This window comes from Ambystoma mexicanum, chromosome 12, assembly GCF_040938575.1.
Source record: "Ambystoma mexicanum isolate Mex_15411 chromosome 12, UKY_AmexF1_1, whole genome shotgun sequence".
Classification (NCBI taxonomy): Eukaryota; Metazoa; Chordata; class Amphibia; order Caudata; family Ambystomatidae; genus Ambystoma; species Ambystoma mexicanum.
Genome location: NC_090936.1, coordinates 49,552,918 through 49,575,983, shown reverse-complemented (window position 1 = coordinate 49,575,983; position 23,066 = coordinate 49,552,918). Strand labels below are relative to the sequence as shown.

The 23,066-nt window shown below is 48.2% G+C and overlaps 1 protein-coding gene across 6 annotated transcripts in view; it reads right to left on the bottom strand.

Moving 5' to 3' along the window:
• Nucleotides 1-23,066, bottom strand: part of ST7 (suppression of tumorigenicity 7) — a 596,792-nt gene that overhangs the window by 29,682 nt on the left and 544,044 nt on the right. For all 6 annotated transcript variants that reach the window (XM_069627934.1, XM_069627935.1, XM_069627938.1 and 3 more), the window contains one exon: nt 18,825-18,964. In XM_069627934.1, the coding sequence (XP_069484035.1) occupies nt 18,825-18,964 (140 nt within the window). The remainder of the gene's footprint in view (nt 1-18,824; nt 18,965-23,066) is intronic.

Below are 23,066 nucleotides of genomic sequence, written 5' to 3'. Positions count from 1 at the left end.
TACGCTGCCACCACCACCATGAGCTTGGTGAAGACCCACAGGGCGGAGGTCAATCCGAACGGCAGGACCCGAAACTGAAAGTGCGAGTCACCAACCGCGAACCTCAGGTACTTCTTGTGCTTGGGATGGATCGGCACATGAAAATAAGCGTCCTTGAAGTTGAAGGGCCTGGAGGACTTGAGAAAGAGTAACCATCTTGAACTTGTCCATCATGAGGAGTTTGTTCAAACCGCGCAAGTCCATGATGGGTCTCAATCCCCCGTCTTTCTTTGAAATAAAAAAATAAGGGCAATACCATCCCTTGTTCACCAGTTCTATAGCAGCTTTCTCCAGCAGGGATTGAATTTCCTGCGCAAGGAGCGGATCCGGACTCTTCAAAGAGAGATTCCCTGGTGGATTGTCGTGAGGCCTCTGCCGGAATGGAAGACAGTAGCCATGGGCTATGATCTCCAGAACCCACACATAACATATGAAGTAATGGCATGTCACTCTACAAGATGCTGCGCCAGCCTTCCCCAACCGGCGAAGCATGGGCCTCATGACTGAGCTGAAGCGGCTGCGGCAGTGCCTGAGGGCAAAGAGGCAACTGCTTGCGCGGCCTTGGCACCTCGAGTACCTTTTTTTCCACCTCTGGCACTCCTACGGTTGCCCCTTTGACTAGCAGCTCCTCTCAATTTACTAAAGGACGAGTAATATCGAAAGGAACCTCCTCTCCATTGCTGTCCCCTAGGACGAAAAGGCAGAGGTTGGCGGACTGCAGCGCCCAACGACTTTGCTGCAGCTTTTGAGGTCTGCAACCTCTCAAGACTCTCATCAGCCTTGCTGCCAAACCCTGTCAAAGGGCATGTTGAGGAGCCGTGCCTGCACATCAGGAGCAAAACCCGACTTCCGCAACCACGCAAACCTGCGCATTATGGTGCTTGCCGCCCTGGACCAGCTGACGCAATCAACCATGTCCAGACCCGACTGAATGGATTCACACATGGCGTCCTTGCCATCCTGCACGATAGCAAGGAAACCCTCCCGTTCCTGCCTTCGGGGATATGATCAGATGCTAAGGAAATGCAGTTCCACAGAGTGTGCGTGAAACGAGACAAGGCACAAACGGAGTTGGCAGCTTGAAGCGCCATACCCCCAGAAGAAAACACCTTCTTCACCCAGCCGTCAAAACGTTTGTCGACCCTATCAGGAGGGATGGTAGGATACGACGCCTGTTTTGCGGGGGCCATAGCCACCTGCACCACCAAATTCTCCGGAGTGGGGTGCGTGGTCAAGTAGCAGGGGTCAACACTGGCTGGACGATATTTCTTCGGCAGGGACTTGCTCACTGCCGAGAGACTCTCCGGAGAAGTCCTAGCCGCAGCCACCCTTCTCTGCAAGGCCATATGGAATGGCAGCACCGGGTCAGTTGGAGGACCTTGGTCCAAGATATCAGTCAGGTCATCCTGCTGAAAATCCCCAGGCGGAGCAGACCAACCCAGGTATTCTGTGACCCTCGACATGAGGCGCTGGTATGAGGATTCGGCATGCGTGGCAGGCTCCGGTCTACCAAACTCCACCTCCGGAGAGGTGTCAAGACCACTGGCGTTGTGCAGCGACTGACGCAGGTCCTCAAGTTGACTGTGACCAGAAACAATGTCATCAGGAACATATGCAGGAACCTCACCTTCCTCAGACCCCTCATCCACCTCAAATATAATACATAGGCTGGAAAGAGGGTACAGAAAAAGACACCAAGACATGTTTAGCCTTGGCCAGCACCTTTCTGGTGGGTGCCACCGTGCCACGGGGTAACTCTGACAAGGCCGCCTCGAAAGGCGTCGACGGAATCGGTGTCGACATCGAGCACGGCGCCGACAGCTTTGCCGGCGTCGACACAGGCCTTGAGGGCGGAGCCCGGAGCGTGTCTCTCGACAGCCTGGGCGCCAATGGCATCGACGACTTCCTCGGAGGCGGGGCCTCGAGAGAGTCCGTCGACGACCTCAGCGCCGGCGTCGATGTTTTCCTCGAAGACTTCACAGAATCTCGTGGTTTCGATGGCGTCGAGGACCGGGACCTGGAACGGGCATGCCTAGAGCGCCCATCCTTGTCCGACCGGGACCTCGAAGGAGCTCGGTGGTCACAACGACTGCTCGAGCCCGAAGGCGGACGAGCGGTGTCTCTAGACCGGCCACGACCGGCGTCCTCAGACGGCGCGGCTGGACCAGAGCCCTGCGATTGAAAAATTGACAACATCTCCTTTCGGAAGGAATCCCATTCCTCAGGAGTAGAATGCTTGGTGGGACAAGCAACCCGCCGACGGGCGGAGTCCTCGGAAGAGGATGGGGAAGGCGACCTGTGACGGCGCTTCCTGGAGTGCCTCGACGAGTTAGAGGAATGGCGGGACCGACTCCCAGACCGAGAATCCCAGGACTGACGACGACGAAGCGGAGAGTCGCCCCTCGAATCGTCCATCAAAAGACCAGCAGAACGCGACTTCCGGGGCTTGGCCACCTTACCGACCGACAGCTTCTTCTTACGCTCCCGCAAGGCCTTCAATGTGAGCGATTGGCAGTCGACACAGTCGTCCGTATCATGGTCCTCCCGAGGCACCAGAGGCAAGTGTTCTGCGTATCCGTCAGCGACATCTTGGACCCGCACACCCGACACTTCTTAAACCCGGACCGCGGGGTGGAAGAAGCCAAAGACATCATACCGATTTAGCAATGAAGAAACAGGTTCGAAGAACCGAAAGAACAGGATTCAGTAGAATCGAGGCGCGCCGAGATCTCCGAAGCGAACACGTTCGCGGATAAAACGGAACTGAGGCTACAGGCGTCGTGCATCCTACTTATAACATCCGGTGACATTGGCTCGAAGGAGGCCCTCGAGGACAGCGTATCGACGCAGGACGCAGAAAGATTTTCCCAAGCAGCACAGCTGTGGTGATTACTGTCATAGATATGGAATACGTCGGAGGACCCAATCCCCTCGAAAGACATGATACTAAAAGTTAAAGATTGGATAATCACAAAGGAACCTATATATCCCACGAGCACATTAGAGGAAAAAGCATTGAAGGCTTAGAAAAAAACAGTTTCCACATACATCAGTACTCTGGGATTCCTTAACAGCTGTCTTAAAAGGAGAGCCTATGTCATATGTGATTGCAAAACAAAGTCAGTAAAGAAACCAGGGAAAAAAACCAATTCATGAAATCCAATAATTGGAGAAACAACTTCCACATGTGGAAGAAGGCGATAAAGGCAAGGAGAAAATACAGTAAATAGAGTTAAAAAAAACATGCTGGATTACGACAAAATAAAGATCATCTACTGTGACGATTCACAGGTATTACTCCCTTTTCCCCCAAGAGGAGAGACTTCCTGTGAGGCTAGGGAGGTGAGCCTGCTCCACAAGACCCTCCCTAGGAGTCAAGGCAAATGGGACCTCACAGGAAATACTCCCCCCTTTGGGGACAAGGACTCCTGTTTCTGTGATGTACTCCCTAAATCAACTACCATAACTGCACATATAGGACTATCTTCTATGAAGAGTAGTGTGTGAAAAGAAACATATGTGGAAAAAGAAAGGAGGATGTCTCTTTAACCAGAGACATGTATTCAGCTGCGACGAGTCAGAGCAGAAGGGGAGGAGGAAAGTGCTAAGCGCGGTGGAAGCCCCCTGAGGACATCACGTCGTGTGAAGGTGGAGTCAAGCCAGGTCGGAGAGAGAAACAGTGGGCGAAGCCAGAGTCCCAATGTATTCAACTGCAAAGGAATCGGCACTAGAAGGAATAGAAAGGAAAAAGTACCTGGTAGTGGCATGACCACGCTTGAAGACTGATGGGCAGTGTGCCCGAGGAACAGCACCAAGACTACCGAGATGGGAAGCCTGAACGGCATCCGATTGCTAGCGTCTGTGGAAGGCAGACACCCAACGAGTAACCGAGGGCAGGATCCCGAGCAGCAAGAAGAGAGCAAAGCAGTAGCTGAGCGTAAACTAAGTCCGGCAACCCATCGTGCACAACGAAAGGTACCGGGGGAATCGTGGATAGCGGGAGGCCATCAGGGATTCATATGCATGAAGAAGCACGTCCTAGTCCTAAGGACGAGAGCAAAACTATAACATTGAATGATTCGAATTATAAAAACCACAGAAAGCAAATAAACAATCTGGTCGGTGAAGACTGGTGTCAAGAAAGCAGTTTACAAGGTATGTGACCCATATATAAGAGGGAGATTTAATCAACCCAGGTGGGGAGCCAACAGAGACTGGGAAATAAAACCCTGGGAGGAAGGTGAAGAACCCTGTATCTGCAGAGCTGAAGGCTTGTGAAAGAACAAGTCAGAAACACACACTGAGAAAGACGAGATAAAGCTCGCCATTGCACATCAAAGAGCAGACAGCCTCAGAGAGAGAGAGACCTTGGCAAGCCTAAAACATAATCAAGGCGAAAATAGTTTCGGAAGGCCGGAGCAAAAAGACTGGGAAGAACATATATATGATAACAAGAGTGTGGGGACCTACTGGAAGGAAAAGTATTTCAAAGCAAGGGACACAGAAAGCACGAGAACCAAGAGTCTTTTTAATCATGACTAGTAACTTGCAACTTGAAATTCTGCCTTAAGATCTTTTCCAAAATGATTGCAACTAAACTCAGTCTTATGAGACAAAGGCATGGCATGAGGGAACTATGACAGTTCATTCCAGAGAGAATCCTGTTCGGCAAAACTCAAATAGTAACAAGCGGGAGGACCAACAAAGTGGAGAAAGAACAGTGTAGAGGGGGGTTTTGAAGAAGAAGTGTGCAAGGTGAGGTACTGGTTGGTGGGAGAAAGCAGTAATTGGGTTTGACTGCGTATAAAGTGTGTGAGTGAGACAAAGAGAGTGAGAGTAGGGAGCGAATGTGAAGGTGATTGAGGGCGTGAAAGGAGAATGACTCTGGAAGAAGTTGTGGGCGGAGTGTAGTGGAGAGAGCAGTAGTGTGGATAGGGGATATCAGTAGCAGTGCGAAGAACAGTCAAGAGTAAGATCGGTGGGTGAAGGTAGACAGAAAAAGTAGAGAGAGTGAAAGGAATAGAGAGTAACATCAGAGTGACCGGAGCGAGAGCATGAAGGAGAGACCGTGGACAGAGTAGTAGAGCAGAGTAGGAAAAGAAAAGGGAGAGATAGGAGACAGAGCGATGAGTAGAAGGGCATGAAAGGGGAAACCCAAGTGGGTCCACAGTGTCTGAAAGCACCTATCCTTATGTTGCTTTACATTGTGGGGACTTAGGTTAGAGACCACCTTGATTGTTCCCAGAGGGAGATGTCTAGAAAGGGTGTTTGGACTTCAGCCATCACTTCCTGTAAAACGCACAGTATGGGTTACCAATCTTTAGAGACCTGGGGTTGAGGGACGCCTAGGCTTTAGAGGGGACTGCATGCACTAGATGAGAGATGGAGGGACAGCCCATAGCAAGCACCTTTAAGATTCTTCATTAAAAAAACAATGAACTGTCTTTGGGAGGTGATGTGTTCCTGAAGCCATCTGTGGCACGTGGTATTAATGTAGGATAATTCAAACCCCAATACAGAGGTCGCCAAGAGAGATACTGAGAATTGGACGCCTGACCAAGACAGACAGCGTCCCCACCGGAGCTACCCTTATGGCCGCAGAATGTGATAGATCCACCCCCGGGCAAGGCCCTAATCAATATTGGTTTGAGGGTGGAAGTACCTGAAGGACCCTATGGGTGGAATGCACCGAAATCCGGATTGGTCCATAAGCATTCCACGGATGTACAAACTGGAGTCATCGTGGGGAATACTGAGGAGAAGTGAATGTCACCTTCTTTAACCTTGGGAACCTTGCCTATGTTATAAAACTCGTGCAACCTATAGCGCAACTGATGTGCAAAAAGATCATAGTACCAAAAATGTAAGAAGTGGAAGATCTGGATGGATGCGAAAGAGAGAGCCGAAGCTGGGTTTTGAGAAATGGCGGAGGCACAAAGAGAGGACACTCAGACCCTAAGAGCTCAATGCTCAGCATCAGCAGAATTTGATGAAGTACAGAGAACAGATCCTCTACTAAAGCCAGCCTGTAAATATCTAGTCCACTGAGCTGAGAGCTAAACTCTGAAGACCCACCCATTCCAACAACAAGAAGGGGTGTCCCTGACACCCCCCGCCCCCCTTTGATCTGCACTTGCCCTTCCCCTGACTAGCCTGGCGGGTTGTGCATTCCTTCCGAGTCTGGTCCACCCCCCTTCCTCGCACTTAGCATATGGACCTCATTCCCTGTTTCCCCTGGCACTTCCCCATCTGGCCTCCCCTTAGCACTCGCCTAGCCCCAGGGGCCTTTCTTCCCCTCCCTCCCTTGCACCTGTATGCTGCCTCTCTGCCCGCACGTCCCTTCCCACCCTAGAATTATCCCTTTCGCCCGGCGGGCACTTCCCCCCCATCCCTGCACTTATTGTTACTGCATGTGAACGATCCAAATGACACAAGGCCTAGTAGGACCGTTATTGTTATTTTTTTCCCTGTTCTCTCCCCCCTTTTTTGTCTTGTGACGCCTTGAAACACCATTTGCGGTACAGGTGCTTTATAAATCCTCAATAAATAAAATGTGCATACACCTTACACTGCAATGCAATGAGGATACTTTTGTACCACCCTATCTTTATATACTTGGGATTTTCGGTTACTTTTATATGTGCCTAAAGACAAGCTGGTGGCAGCAGATACATTTTTGCATCATTTTAGTGTGCACATTCGTGTTTGCCGTGTGTGGCTACTAAAAATGGCTAGTGACCTAAAATGGCCACGGCATGAGTTTTTCACGTGCATCTTTGGCCATATTGTTGTTTGGCCTTCTTCCTGCCATGTCAGGTCAGGAAATTCCTTACAAGGTCATGCACTTTTGATTCAGCAGGCTAGTGATGTCTTTGTGTGCGTGCGGCCCAGGAATGGGGTGGAACTGTCTGATCCAACTCCACATCCGTGGTGCCAGAAAGTCGAGGTGTGGGACAAATGTGCAACCAGTAGTCGTTGCTGATTGGACAACTAGTGGTTGTTTGAATGGCATAGATCCTTGCCATTGGTGGGCTTGGACATGCTCCCAGCTCAGATTTTGGATAAGAAGGGGACCAAAGCAGCCATTTCATGAGATAATCCTTGGAGCCAAGAATCATTTGAAGAAGCACAGCCTGATGAAGATCCAAAGACAACTCCTGGAGTGGCTCAGCATCCCTTCCTGTGTCCTGCTCAGTGAAGCCCTGTGTGACTACCTGATCTCCGAAGAACCTGAGCAGTGCTCAGTACTTAGCCTGAAGCATCGCCACTCCACGTTCAAGCAAGGAACTTTGGTGGTCACCAGCCAGGGGTGGACTGGGAACCAAAAGAGTCCCTGGAAACAATGTTCAAAGTGGCACCAAATTACACATTTTCAGCAAGCCCAACCCCTTTCCCATTAGAAAATGTGGAAATAAAATAGGTTCCCACAGAAAAGAGGCCCAGTGTGCAAAGGCCTACCGGGAAATCTTCAAAGTTCCCTATAGCCCAGTCGCCAGCTCGTGCCACAAGTTGCCTTCTCCACCAATTTCAGTTTCCCTGCATCAGAGGATCCTGTCCTGGAACAGCTTCTGTGACCGCGACTGGATGGACGCCTATCGTCACCTGTGTGCGTAGACCGTTTCTGGACCTCACTTTTCTCCAACCTGTGAAGTGCCCTGAGGAGGTCTGCAACAGTGTTTCTTGCATTTGTTCATTGCCGGAGATTGCATCTGGCAGCTGCACCCAACACAAAGAATCCTGAAACCTGCAACTCCTGGGCATCACTCGCTGGAACCAACAGTGGAAGATCAAGTCCCCAGTGACCTCCAGAGAATCCACGACATCTGGGAAAATTTGAGTCAGGGGGGTCAATAAACACAGTGTATCTCCCAAGATAACATTGAGAACAAGTCCCCTTTTTGCCTGCATTCCATTCCACTCACCTTTTGATCGTCGAATCTGGGTAGAGTAACTTGAACTATAAGAAAAGATTTACTTACCTTTAGCAATGTTGGTTAAGAACTTTGTGAACTATCACCAACACAAGTGAATTGCAACTTACCAGCAGAGACTGCCTTCAGGAGAGAAACATTGCGGTTCCTGTTACTTTTGGGCACAAGGCTCCATTCTTCTTAGGGTCTGGACTGCTTAAGTTATGGAATTAACTTGTGTCCTGCTTCCATAATTTATTGCATTTAATCCACTTACCTGCTTGCTGAATAAGTTATTTAATGCATATATGAAAGGTGGTGATTGTATATATTTGTATCAGAGTATTGTGCAATAATACTACTTGTTACACTAGTTTTCCAGTGTGTTCAGAAGGCCCACAATAAATATATGTATGTTTTATACTTACTGTGTAAATTGAATGAATACGTGTGCCATACTGTGTGGCTGCTCTCCACTACTACCTGATTGTGTTTTGGCTACCCTCTTAGATTTCAATGTTCACTATAACTAGGATGGCATCCTAAAATATGTCCACCATGCCTTGATAGCACGCCTGCATCGAACCAGGCTTCTCTGCCTCGTTCGCGTGTTCTCTTCAGTTCAAGGGCGTGGCAGTCACGGTGGTCCAGCGGCAAGCTGGCATTGAGCCAGGGTCAAATGGGAGGTTGCTAAGGCTTCGAAGCGTCTACTCGGGCTGTGCGGATAGGGCAGTCACTGTCATGATCTCTGCTTCCAAAATGTCAGGGTTTTCCCAACTCCCTTGGAAGCAGATCCATAACCCAGGTTCCGAGGGCCAACCAGTCCCAATTGGGACCTTTTGGACCCAGTCCTGGCGCCAGTGGCACCAGTCTCATAAATGTGCCCAGTCCCAGCGCTGGAAGCGCCGGGCTCATAATGCTTGGGTGGACTTACCTGCAGCAGACCATGCTGCTTACTTGCCTGCCAGCTGAGCCTCTGATCCTCTTCTGTTTGGAACTACTTTTCCTGTTGGGTGGGGCAGGAGCCACTCCCTAGATTCAGAACACTGGAACTCTTCTGGAAAGCAGGAACTCTTTTCTTACCTAGGCGTGGCTGTGGAAGGAGACACCTAAGCACTACAGGAGGCTATTTAAACCACACCCGGTGGATGAATCTTGCTTTGCGTTATTCTGCATCCTCTGCAGCAGAACGCTCATCGTGTCTTCTGCATCGGATCCTGGGCCTAAGGAAAAAGGCTTACCATCCTGAATCCAGTCTTCAGCAACACCTATAAAGACAAGAAAGAACAGGTTAGCATTCCGGCATCTGAAAGACAAAGGCTTACCTACTCTTCGTGCGCTCCGGAGGTCTTCACACTGCATTCCGGCATCTGAAAGACAAAAGCTTACCGACTCTTCGCACGCTCCGGAGGCCTTCGGCGCTGCATCCTGCATCTGAAAGACAAAACAAGGTGCGTTTAAAGACATTGGGGAACTTTAATACTCACGTGCCATTACTCCTTTCCACATCAACCACAGTGGGTATTCCGGCACCCTGCAGCCGCTCCGAACTCGTACCTGCAAAATAAAAGACAGTTAGAGCGCATCGTGAAGCAGGCAACAAGCGCTTACTTACGTGCTTCCAGGCGCTTCTATTCATCACACGGACTCCATCTTCAACTCACTTCAGCCCGTCATCCGCCATCGCCGGAACCTGAAAAACAAGAGACATCATTGCTAAAGACTTTAAAGACAATAGAATTACTCGAAACTTACCGTTCGTGCAGTAAACGACGGACAGCAGTCCTCTGAAGTCAAGAGGCCTGCGCTACCGATCCAGTGAAGAAACTGGTTACAGCACCCTGCCCCGAGGCAGATGGAGAGCTCGGCATTCACTTACCTAAGGTGAGAGCGTTAACCTTTGGGGGTCTACAGGAGAGCAAAAAAGGGAAGAGATAGGGACACCCCAATAACCCCAGTTCATTAATCCCATATTTTCTGTCTGCAGACATCTTACTCTTGAAGTCAGGCATACAGTGCACAGAGGTCCAGCCCAAAGAGCCAACCGGGTGCTACACATCACCTTTGAAGATACGGTAGTCGCCCAGTCGAGACCGGCGCCTCTGCGAGAATCAGGTGAGCGTTACAGAACGCAAAGCCTACCGCAAAACTCTCGCCCAGGCGCTATGGAAACCTCGGATACTGACCACCTAGCCCGGTTACTTGGGGAACTAAGGGCAGAAGTGCATGCAGCTCGTCAGGAAACGAATGCTCTAAGAAGGGAACTAATTATTTCCAAGGAGAGAACAGACGGTCTTGCTAGACAATTGCTACAGTCACAAGCCGGACAAACCCCGTTACCCGCATCAGGGGCAAATCTTCCTTCAACATCCTCTATGAATCCAGTGCAGATCAACCTACCTGGGAATGTACCTCTGGCTCCGCCCGAACGATTTTCTGGTGACCCAAAGAGGTTTGCAGTATTTATCAATCAGTGCCGGTTGCACTTCTTATGCCGGCCAGCAGCCTTTCCAACTGATCAAGCTAAAGTAGCTTTTGTACTTTCGTACCTTAGTGGCAATGCGGCAGACTGGTCGATCCCTCTAGTTAATCAAGATGATCCGGTTCTCCATGATTTTCAAGCCTTTCAGCTTAGTATGGAAAAACTGTTCGCAAGACATTCACAGGGGCAGGCCTTGGACAATGAGCTTCTTTCGTTGCGACAGGGTAATCAAGACCTTTTGGCTTATATTGCATCTTTCAATAGACTAATAGTGGAAACTCAATGGCCTGAGGACAAAAGGATTACGCTGTTTTACAAAGGTCTACGTGGAGAGCTCAAAGACGTTTTAGCCCAAGTAGTGAATCCCCCACAAGACTGTTCGGATTATATAGACTTGGTCGTTCAAATAGATCATAGACTGCAGAACAGGAAGGCCGACCGTTCCAAGTTTGATGCTCGAGTATTTTCCAAACCGCCAACTCCTTCCAGAGGAGTAGACTCCGGGGAACCCATGCAAATTGGGGGTCTGAAAGGTCCTCTAACACAAAAGGAGCGGGAAAGGAGAAAACAGTTGCAATTATGCCTATATTGCGGAAACTCGGGGCACTTTCTTCGAGACTGTCCGGTGAAACCTGCCAAGAAGGCAGTAGGAGCTGCAGTTACCAAAGTTACAAACTCTGAGCAGGGAAACGACCTCGCCCGACAAGAATAGAGGTCCTCTTGCCGAGCGTGAAAACCAGTTCCGTGACCTCGCATTTCGTGATACCTATGGTCCTCATTAGCCCTGATAATCCGGATCGATTACATGCAATTGAAGCTTACGTCGACAGCGGTGCCATCGGCAATTATGTGGATCATGAAATGGTTTTGAGGATGAATCTAACTATTTGTCCCAAGGCTGTAAAGGACGCCATTACTACAGTGGATGGTACGGAGATAGCCTCCGGGCCAGTAACGCATACCACTCAAGAGGTGACGCTAGTAAGTCAAGATGGACACCATGAGAAGATCGTGTTCGATGTGATCAAGGCCCCTCAGTTTCAGGTTATTCTAGGAATACCTTGGTTAGAGAAACACAATCCTCTGATCGATTGGCGAGCAAGAACGGTCCAGTTTCCAGAATGTGTCTCTACTTGTCACCTTCAACCTGGTGTTGCACTGGCAGCAATTACTTCAGAGACTCCCCAGTTACCTCCCGAATACCTTGAATACCAAGATGTTTTCCGGAAGGATCAGGCTAACACTCTACCTCCTCATAGGTCTTATGACTGCCAGATAGACCTGATACCTGGATCTACTCCTCCTTGTAGTAGAATGTATGCTCTCACCGAGCCTGAGAACCTTCACCTTCGACAATACCTGGATCAATACCTGGCGAATGGGTTTATTCGTCCTTCCAAGTCCCCTGCTTCTTCAGCTTTGTTCTTCGTTCCAAAAAAGGAAGGAGACCTTAGAACTTGTATCGATTATCGCTCCCTGAACCAGATCACCGTTAAGAATAGATATCCGTTACCTTTGATCCCTGAACTCCTGGACCAAGTCAGAAAAGCATGCATATATACAAAGCTGGATCTTAGAGGAGCTTACCACTTGGTACGAGTAAAAGAGGGCGATGAATGGAAGACTGCCTTCCGCACCAAGTATGGGCTATTTGAATATCAGGTCATGCCCTTCGGACTTTGCAATGCCCCGGCCGCCTTTCAATATTTTATGAACGATGTCCTCAGAGAGCTCATAGATGTGTGTGTTGTTGTTTACATTGACGACATCCTCGTTTATTCTCCATCGGAATCTGAACATCGGAAACACGTGAAAATGGTCCTCGAAAGATTGCGTCAACACAAACTTTTCGCTAAGTTGGAAAAATGTGTTTTCAACGTGACTGAAGTTGAATTCTTGGGATTCATATTATCACCTGGCGGAGTACGTATGGATTCAAAGAAGGTCGATGCAGTTCTCAAATGGCCATCACCATCCTCCGTAAAAGGTGTGCAAAGCATGTTAGGCTTCGCTAACTTTTACCGCAGGTTTATCCCCGAATTCTCTCGAATAGTCCAGCCCATCACTGCCTTGTTAAAGAAAAACAAACGTTTTAAATGGTCTACCGAGGCGGAACAAGCTTTCCAGGATTTGAAGACTAAATTCATCTCTGCACCAATCTTAAAACACCCTCGCCCCGAACTCCCCTACATCGTGGAAACTGATGCTTCAAGCCTTGCCATGGGGGCAGTTCTGTCACAAAAGGACCCGGTAACCAATCAGTTGCATCCCGTGGCATTTTGGTCCCGCAAATTCTCGCCTCCTGAAATCAATTACACGATTACTGACAAGGAACTTCTGGCTATCAAGTCTGCCTTTAAGGCTTGGCGGCATTATCTGCTGGGGGCCCGACACACCGTTACTGTGATTACGGATCACCGAAACCTGCAATATTTGAAAACCGCAAAAGCCCAATCCTCTAGACAACTCCGTTGGGCATTATTCTTTGCCGAGTTTGACTTCATAATTACCTATCGACCTGGTACAAAGAACGGTAAAGCTGATGCCCTTTCTCGGATGGGAGTGGAAGAACACTTGATCAACCCTAAACCTGTACCAATCATTCCCGAACAAAGAATTCTGGGTGTAATCGCCACAGAATCCATAGAGGAAGTTAAGGATAAAGCCAGGCAACTTGTAATTCCAGCAGACATACAGAATTGGCATCTGCAGGGAAAGGACTTTGCAGTAAAGGACAACTTATTGTATTTCCAAGAACGATTATACCTACCCAGCACAGATTTACAGAAAAAAGTAATCTCCTGTTATCACGATTCTTTAATGGAAGGTCATCCCGGTATGGCCAAGACCTCAGAAAAGATCAAGCGCTACTTCTGGTGGCCGTCTTGGAAAAAAGATATCAGAGACTTTATAATGTCTTGTGGAGTATGCGCCCAAAACAAGAGTCAAAAGGAAAGACCAGCAGGCCTCTTACGCCCTATTGACATCCCACCTCGCCCTTGGCATACGCTTTCTATGGACTTCATCACCGATCTACCTCCATGCTCCGGATACAATACGATTCTAGTAATCGTGGACTTATTCTCCAAGATGGCGCATTTCATTCCGCTCAAAGGCTTGCCAACAGCAGCAACTCTGGCCCGAGAATTCCTCAAAAACATCGTCCGACTACACGGTTTTCCTTCGGTTCTAATTTCGGATCGAGGTAGTCAATTTATTTCTCATTTTTGGCGAAGTTGCTGTCGGTCGGCTCAAATTGATGTGAGACTATCGACCAGTCACCACCCTCAGACCGACGGACAAACCGAGAGGACCAATCAAACTCTGGAACAGTATTTACGCTGCATGCTGCAACAAACTGAAAAAACTTGGAAAGACATCCTTTGGATAGCCGAATATGCCTACAATAACTCTGTCCATTCGGGAACTGGGAAAACACCGTTTTTTCTTTTGTACGGCAGTCACCCTCGAACCTCGGAGTTGGATCCCCTCCAAGAGCTTGAAACACCAGCAGTAGACTACCTGCATTCTACAATCACCCAAGCCTTTAAGGAAGCTGTTTCTCACCTTCAAAGGGCTAAAGAACAATACAAGAAAGGAGCAGATCAACATCGGAAGGAAGCCCCTCAATATCAAGTAGGGGACCAAGTCTGGTTATCCACCAAATATCTACCTCTAAAAGGGCCACGCACATTCAACCCAAGATACCTTGGTCCCTATTCCATCACTACCATAGTAAACCCAGTAGCGGTCAAGTTGGACTTGCCCCCTCACATGAAGATACATCCGGTCTTCCACGTCTCTCTATTAAAACCCGTGCAACCTCAAACCCGACTAACTAAATCTCCAAAACCCATCCTAGTTGATGGAGAACTCGAGTTTGAAGTCAAAAGCATTCTGGACTCCAAGATCTCCAAATCTAAACTATTTTACCTAATTGACTGGAAAGGCTACGGCCCCCAAGAGAGATCCTGGGAACCTGCTGAATATGTCCACGCTCCTCGCCTAATCAAAAGATTTCACCGAACATTTCCTGACAAGCCAAAACGCCCGGAGAAGCCCGGTTTGGGAGGGGCCTTGAGGGGGGGTACTGTCATGATCTCTGCTTCCAAAAGGTCAGGGTTTTCCCAACTCCCTTGGAAGCAGATCCATAACCCAGGTTCCGAGGGCCAACCAGTCCCAATTGGGACCTTTTGGACCCAGTCCTGGCGCCAGTGGCACCAGGCTCATAAATGTGCCCAGTCCCAGCGCTGGAAGCGCCGGGCTCATAATGCTTGGGTGGACTTACCTGCAGCAGACCATGCTGCTTACTTGCCTGCCAGCTGAGCCTCTGATCCTCTTCTGTTTGGAACTACTTTTCCTGTTGGGTGGGGCAGGAGCCACTCCCTAGATTCAGAACACTGGAACTCTTCTGGAAAGCAGGAACTCTTTTCTTACCTAGGCGTGGCTGTGGAAGGAGACACCTAAGCACTACAGGAGGCTATTTAAACCACACCCGGTGGATGAATCTTGCTTTGCGTTATTCTGCATCCTCTGCAGCAGAACGCTCATCGTGTCTTCTGCATCGGATCCTGGGCCTAAGGAAAAAGGCTTACCATCCCGAATCCAGTCTTCAGCAACACCTATAAAGACAAGAAAGAACAGGTTAGCATTCCGGCATCTGAAAGACAAAGGCTTACCTACTCTTCGTGCGCTCCGGAGGTCTTCACACTGCATTCCGGCATCTGAAAGACAAAAGCTTACCGACTCTTCGCACGCTCCGGAGGCCTTCGGCGCTGCATCCTGCATCTGAAAGACAAAACAAGGTGCGTTTAAAGACATTGGGGAACTTTAATACTCACGTGCCATTACTCCTTTCCACATCAACCCCAGTGGGTATTCCGGCACCCTGCAGCCGCTCCGAACTCGTACCTGCAAAATAAAAGACGGTTAGAGCGCATCGTGAAGCAGGCAACAAGCGCTTACTTACGTGCTTCCAGGCGCTTCTATTCATCATACGGACTCCATCTTCAACTCACTTCAGCCCGTCATCCGCCATCGCCGGAACCTGCAAAACAAGAGACATCATTGCTAAAGACTTTAAAGACAATAGAATTACTCGAAACTTACCGTTCGTGCAGTAAACGACGGACAGCAGTCCTCTGAAGTCAAGAGGCCTGCGCTACCGATCCAGTGAAGAAACTGGTTACAGCACCCTGCCCGGAGGCAGATGGAGAGCTCGGCATTCACTTACCTAAGGTGAGAGCGTTAACCTTTGGGGGTCTACAGGAGAGCAAAAAAGGGAAGAGATAGGGACACCCCAATAACCCCAGTTCATTAATCCCATATTTTCTGTCTGCAGACATCTTACTCTTGAAGTCAGGCATACAGTGCACAGAGGTCCAGCCCAAAGAGCCAACCGGGTGCTACACATCACCTTTGAAGATACGTAGTCGCCCAGTCAAGACCGGCGCCTCTGCGAGAATCAGGTGAGCGTTACAGTCACCAGGTACGGTCGCCAGTCGAGGTTTGACAGCAGCAAGCTGCTACCAGGATGTGCAGGTGAGTGAATTCGATGCAGAGGCAGGAGGTCACTGTTAAGGGGATAGAAGGGTCAGGTCGATTGACTTACATGAGCAGTGAAGAAGAAGCTGGCGGTCCAAACAGTGCTCTGAGCAATGTAAGGCAGCTGTACTTCTTTGGTTTGAGCCGAGGCAACAAGACGCTTCAGCTGGAACGGTGCAGCAGTGAAAGGAGTCGAACAGGCAAACAGTTGTTTGAAGAACGATGAACACCAAAGGTAGAGTCGAAGGGTCCTAGTGGTTCGCTTAGCAACGAGCATGCTCAAAGCAGGGGTTGCAGCAGGTCGAAGCAGTGATTCCCAATCCTGCGATTGGCCCAGTCTCAAAGGCCAAGATAGCTCCTTTTATCAGGCCCCCAAACACGGGGGAGGCTGGCACACACCTTCTGTGGTCCTGCAGCACAGTGAGGTCCTGTGCACAGTGTGGCTGGCAGGGATGCAGGTCTTGATCCAGCAGCAGAGTTTATTCCCAACAGTCTGTGGAGATTGTTAGGGGATAGAGCTTGCCTCCGTCTTGCAACACCTACCTTCACCTCACAATTGGAGGACTTTAGAATGGACCAGCGAAATCTTCTTCAAGGGTTGTAGTCCAGATATGATTCAAATAAGCGGTGGGAGATCCCTTCTTTTAAAGGTAAAAATCCAAAGGTGATTGGACTAAAGATAGCCTGCCTTAAGTCACCCAATCCCACTTCTTGAAAGACGCAGAATTTGCCCTGCTGACATTACACCCAAAGTGATTTGCTGTAGAGGAAGTGGAGGAGGTAGGAAGGAGAGAGCGAGGCAGAAGATGGTGGAAGTCATTCTCCACTGTACAGAGATTTCCTGTCTACACTAACCCTGCCCCTTCCGTTCTCACTAGGATCACAGGCCTTTAGAAATGCAGCATCCTGGTGTGAGGCTACTCCTTTTGAATGGGTGTGCTCCTTTGATGCCTGGGTCCAAGACAACTGCCTTTTGTTTGGCTATCTCTAGAGGAGGGTCTTACCTACCCTAACAAAGAGATTAAAGAAGAGGCATGGCCATTCAAGTTGCTGCCCTGTCATTTGGCAGGCTCGGCCTGAATGGACAGAATACACACCACCTTCCACAGGAGCTGGCACATGTGTGATATCAAATTGGATGCAGCTGCAATAATTGTAAGTAGTGCCATGCACCGAGCCTTAACTTAGGCATAGCATATTCTTAGAGTTTACCTTGACACAATCCCGGGCTACTTATGATCATCATAGTTTTGGTGCAGGGATGCACATCTTAAATGCAGTCCCTGTGCTGTCGAGACCTGGCTGTCACTGCAGCGGTCAAATGGCCACCTGTGACCTCAGAACCTGCTCTGTGCCATTGGTAGGGCAGGTGCTGCAAATCAGGGGACTGATGCAGCAGGAAACAGATGCACACTATGCTTTTGGCATTGACTTTATAAAAGGGGGATCTGATCAGCAGATTACTTTTTCAGAGAGAGAATTACCTGAATTAATTTATTAAGCGATTAAAAAAATCAAAAAAGCCCGGTCTCTCGCACCATGGCCAGATGGCAATTCCTCCCACTGTTGCACTGGTGGTATAAACATCCGGGAGTAGAACATAGCCCGCATCCTGTAACCACGTGCAGAATCAGCATAGGGCAGCGACTGCTAGTATTCTCGGAGAAACGAGTTACAGACTAGCCATGATCCACTGGCGCGCACGCTGTATACATGGGCAATACTGTCACAGTACGCCACGGTTAGAGAATCTAATGGAAATACTAAACGGGGCAATCCCAATGACAGTTACCATGAGGATGGGTTAAAGGCCCCGCCGCGACACGCTCTCCAATGCTCATACAGGATTCGAGCCATCCAATCCACTATTGAGCTTCTGATGAAGGAAAATCAAATGGTTCCGGTGGGTACAGAATAAACCCCACGTGTGTAAGAAACGCTCAACGCAACTGCCTGTCAGTCTACCAATCAGAATAGGGAAACTGGGGAATCATCCGAGATCCATCTATGCTTGCAAAAGGCATGCATTTGCTCCACCAGTCAATCATACCTTTCAAAGGAAGTACGGCATCAGTCAAATCACCTGTGTTTTAACTTTGGTAGAAATTTATTTATTCGTTTCATATTTTGCTTATATCCGTGTATTTTATGCTGTACACATTTGCATTAAAATCTTGCCTCAAAGTTTGAACATACCTGTGTTTTATTACAATGCAGAGAGAAATTTGCTCCAGCATGGTGTAATTGTTTGCAAATATACAGCCTTTTTGTTCCCCGCTGTAAATCACAAAAATGCCGCCCCATGAAAAGGCATCCAGACACCAATTAAAATGTCTGACAAGGACAATTGGGCAGACATCCATACCTCTCCAAGGTCTGATGCAGCAATGAACAAGTAAATGTGGGCAGGAAAACCATGCAGAATCCTGGAACCTTTTCCCCACTGAACATGTGCGGTCATTTTTATCCAGCAATGTGAAAACAGCAGCCCGTGTGGCACATCTGTAATGACGCAGCAGTGGCTGTGGATTCTCAGCAATCCAGGGGTCCTGTGCAGACGCAGTCTTCGGTGGGGGCAGAGGCGTTGCTGGGGGGAGGGCCTAGCGGGGTATAGCCCCAGGTCTGTTGGTTGTAGCCCCAGATAGAATCTCAAGGTCTACAGCCAAAAGTCTAGCTAGCCCCGAGTCCTGACAACCCCAACATTAGTGTAGCCCCTGATCTTTTCCAGACCTAGCAACACCCCTGGGTGGGGGCTCGCTTCAGCTATGCATCACCACCACCCACCAAGATGCTGCCTCTCTAGGAAATGGGGCATGTCGAGACAGCTACGTGCAAAATGCAATACTCACCGCTTTCGCAAAGACGCCCATGAGTTCCGGGAACTGATGTGTCAGGAGGGCGAGCATGGCTGTGAAGGAGCATAACCCGGCAGTGAAGAGAATGAAGAACGGAAGTTCCTTCTTCGGGTACACTGAGACTTCATGAAATGCTGCAAACGAGAGCAAGCGCAGAAACATGGCATGAGCAAACTATCAAATAACCCCCGGAAACAAAAACAAGCGTTGCTAGGAGAGAGAGCGACCACAAGCTTCCAAGTCCATGACGTGTTCCCTGAATAATACAAACATGTGCCACCTTAGCAAAGCCATACATAAGTGAGATGCTTTCAAATAATGTATACACAGGCAGAAACGCGAATCCGATACAGGAAAAGTGGCATGACTGGAAATTAATTTAAGTTTCCAAAAACAGTAGCACGATTAGTTATTTAATACCAGATACACAGCTGCTTATTGCGACAAATAAGAACAAATACATGCCATTCTCTGCTCCCAGTTAAGCATAAAGTCATCTGTATATATAGCAAAGAGGCAAAAATCTGAGATCAAAGTGAACCCAGGATGAACACACACCTAGCGGCCTGAGCGGTTTGGTGGTGTTTGATCATCTGATAATTGAATGCGGCAAACTGTCCGGAAAAAAAACTGCCTGCATACGATTAATTATTAGAGGATCAAACACGCTCACACCAAACCATCCCCCTCCCCTACATACCCGTTTGCTCGACGCCTGGTCCCCTTCACCCCTGCAGCGTCAGATCCGTCCCTCTAACACAGATTGGATCAGATGCCACAGGGTCCCCTTTTCTTCTTTTTTGTTTTTGGTCCTCCGCCGCCAATGTTAAGGAAGCACGGGACACACCCGCAACCCCCGCCCACGTCTAATACATCCCGATCATAGGGCGCGGGGGACACCCCTGCTCCACATATTCGGTATGTATTAGCCTAATTGTTTGTTTTTAATCGATCGAATGGTACTGGCCAAATTCGGTCAAATGTACCATTCAATCAGTTAAAAATGAACAATTATGCTAATACCGCCTGCGCTGGTAGTGGTGATATGCAAGACTGAAAGGGCTTTAATGACTGAATGAGGCCAACCAGCAAGCATGTTGACAGACCTTATCAACATCATCTGAGTTGGCACAAGGAGGTAATGGACAAGGCCAAAATGGGGAAATTGGATTTATGCTTTGTTGGCCCTCAATGCCAATTCAACTCTGTAAATAGTGAACATCTGTGGACAGCACTTGCAAGGGAGGAACCGGATGAGAGGTCATCAGGCTGCTTAAAGCCCTTCATACTGGCAACCTCAAGCAAATTCAGAAAAAAGGGAATCTTGCTAGATCCATCCCCAATGAGGCCACAGTGAGATGGTTGTGTTCTATCCCCCATATTATTCAACCTTTTCATCAATGACTTATCAAGCCTTAATCTAAATATTCCAATTATAGAAGGGATGACAGTCCCCTGTTTTACTATTCGCAGAAGATGTAGTCTTTTTAGCGTACACAAAATTGGCATTATAGAAACTCCTAGCTGGTTTCCAGACATATTGAAAACAAAAAGATCTCATCGTAAATATCTCAAAAACTATGGCCATGGTCCGGGGCATGAGAACACATTGTAGAGTAGTACAAAGGATTACGGCCCTCAATTAGAGAGAGTCCAGGTATATGAGGAGACTTCACATATCCTTTAAAATACCACTACACCTGCAGGTCGAGTAACTTAGTTTATCTACTCGTCCTAACAGAAATGTCATCGATTCATGCCGATGGGTGACACAAATGTAACCAGCACTTTCTGTAAAATAATTGTGACGAATCTGGACTACTCGTCTCTTCTCCCAGGGGGGAGCCACCCCCTTTGAGGCTTGGGAGGTGAGTCTGCTAAGAAATACCCTTCCTAGGGGTCTGGGAAAGTGGGATCTCACTGGGAGTCACTCCCCTCTGGAGGACAAGGACTCCCATTCCTATAAGCAACTCCCTATCAAGAATACACTCTCTGCATATATGGGAATAGAAAAGACTGATGTTACTTCTGTTTTGAATCAAACAAATCTCTTTGGCTTCTGCTAGTGCTGGATTTTCCTTGTACTCAACAGTCAAAGAGGAACAACACCCTCCTTTCAAATACGGCGGCGAAAATAAAGAGATGAGGAATCTGGAATGGAAGAGAAAGAATCCGTCCTGAATGGGCAGAGCCACGCTGCACTGCAGAGCCAGCAGTATTGTGGAGGAAGGGAGGGAACAAGGAAGGACATCGGAAGGCCGGCAGCGAGGGTGGCAAGCTAGCCACAACCGAGACGGAAGTAGTCTCTCCTGGGTGGGTGACTACAATGCAGCCTTGGTGGGTCTGGGGCCCGCAGAACCGCGTCGAAACCAGGGATACATGGAGTAAATAATCCTCCACTCTGAATACGAAGAAGGAGACTGCCGAGATGTCCAGAGAGCACTTGCTGACATACCGAACAGGCCCAAGAGGAGAACAAATGAAAATGACCAATGGTAACAGAGGTACCGGAGTTGTCCAGGGCAGAAGAGGGCATGTGGAAGGAAGAGTGAAGGAAGCCAGGATGGGTTACGGGAGCCCTAGAAACCAGAGTCTTGAACATTGGCCAAGACCAAAGAGATCACCCAAGCTAGAGAATCAGAGGGGTCAGGAGAACACCATTGAAACAAGTGACATTGTAAATTATCTGAGGAAAGGAGAACCTGGAGGGTTCAAACAAGCAAAACAAAAACCAATAGGGGACAACCAAACTGGTGGAAAACGGATGAAGGAAATATCTGTTAAAAGGATGTAAGATTTTGGATTTATATAAAGGCTTGCAACTTTTCCTAAGGAAGTTAAAGGGGGATTTAAAGAGTCTTCTTTGATGAACTGACATTGAACTTTTTATTTGAAACTGAGAATAATATCCCGAGAGATATTACCAAAACCTGGAACAGACATAGTGACATAGTGCTCTGATTTAATATATGTTGTTTTTTTTTGACAGCGGTAGGGCCAGACAGCGATTAGGTTTTTTGGACTGAGGGCTACTTTTTACTTTGATAACACACAAGCACCCTTAAGTTAGTCTTGTAGGCAAAGAAATGCCTCTTAGCAGTAGGGATAGTTCAGTATTTTACTTTTGAATTTAATAAACACACTTCAAATGTCCTCCTCGAGTCCGACTCCTCCTGCTGCTTCGCCACATATGATGTCAGGAGTGGGATTATGACTAGTGGAAAAATGTTTGGAGCTATTTACCCGATTATCCACAAAGGATAAGGCTCCCACCCTAACAACTCCAAAATCCATCAGGTTTGATTTCTACAGCATAGAGTAGGCCTACATCCCCACTAACAAGAGACGCTTGAAATTGGCTGTGAAATTGTTTGCTTCTACCTTTTTTCACTATGTTGCTAATGGGAGCAGGTGGTAGACGTCATTAAAAAGATGATTAAAAATTGGTAAGATAAGATAACTACACTCGGCATATCCAAGACAACAGAATTATGTTTGTTATGTTCACTGATAAAAGGGGTCTTTCTCTGGCTAAGAAACCCAGTGAGGCTATCTCAAAGGGCTATTAACAGCAAGGTTGGAGAAAGGGATGCGCTGGAGGTTTGCAGTAATACCGACTTTGGAAGATTTATATGGGAAGCTATGGTAAATAATAGATGAAAAGCTGACGCACATGTCAGAAGGGAATATGATAGAGTTTATTCCGGTATGGTACAAAGACTTCACTGGTCCCACGAGACTGTGAGCAATGGGGCTCCAGAACTGCTGAAAGTCATTGGGATGTGGGATGGGGAGGGGGGTGACACAAAAGGAGGATGAAAGGGGAAAACAGGATGTACTTGCTATTTAGTGTTCAGCCAGCCTATGTGTATACTGACATGTAGTCATATGCAGTACCAGAGAGGGGGGCGGAAGTTGTGGAAGAGGGGTTAAGTACAGGATGAAGAATAAGATATGTAAGAATTGAAACAAAAGCAATGATTTGTTGATTATGATAAGAGGCTGCTTAGGAAATGTTTAAAATGTAATGAAAATGTTTACAAACAGAAATAGCAGAGTGCTGTCACCTCCCTCGTTTAAAGTACTGACCTTCCTCTTCGCTAATCCTACATTCCCCTTCCAGTGCTGCTCATGGAGGACACACTTTATCCTTGTTCCTCCTCTCACCATAGCTTGTTCCCTTCATATTGAGGTCTTAACCCTACCCTCTCCCTTGGCCTAACCGTGCCCTCTCGT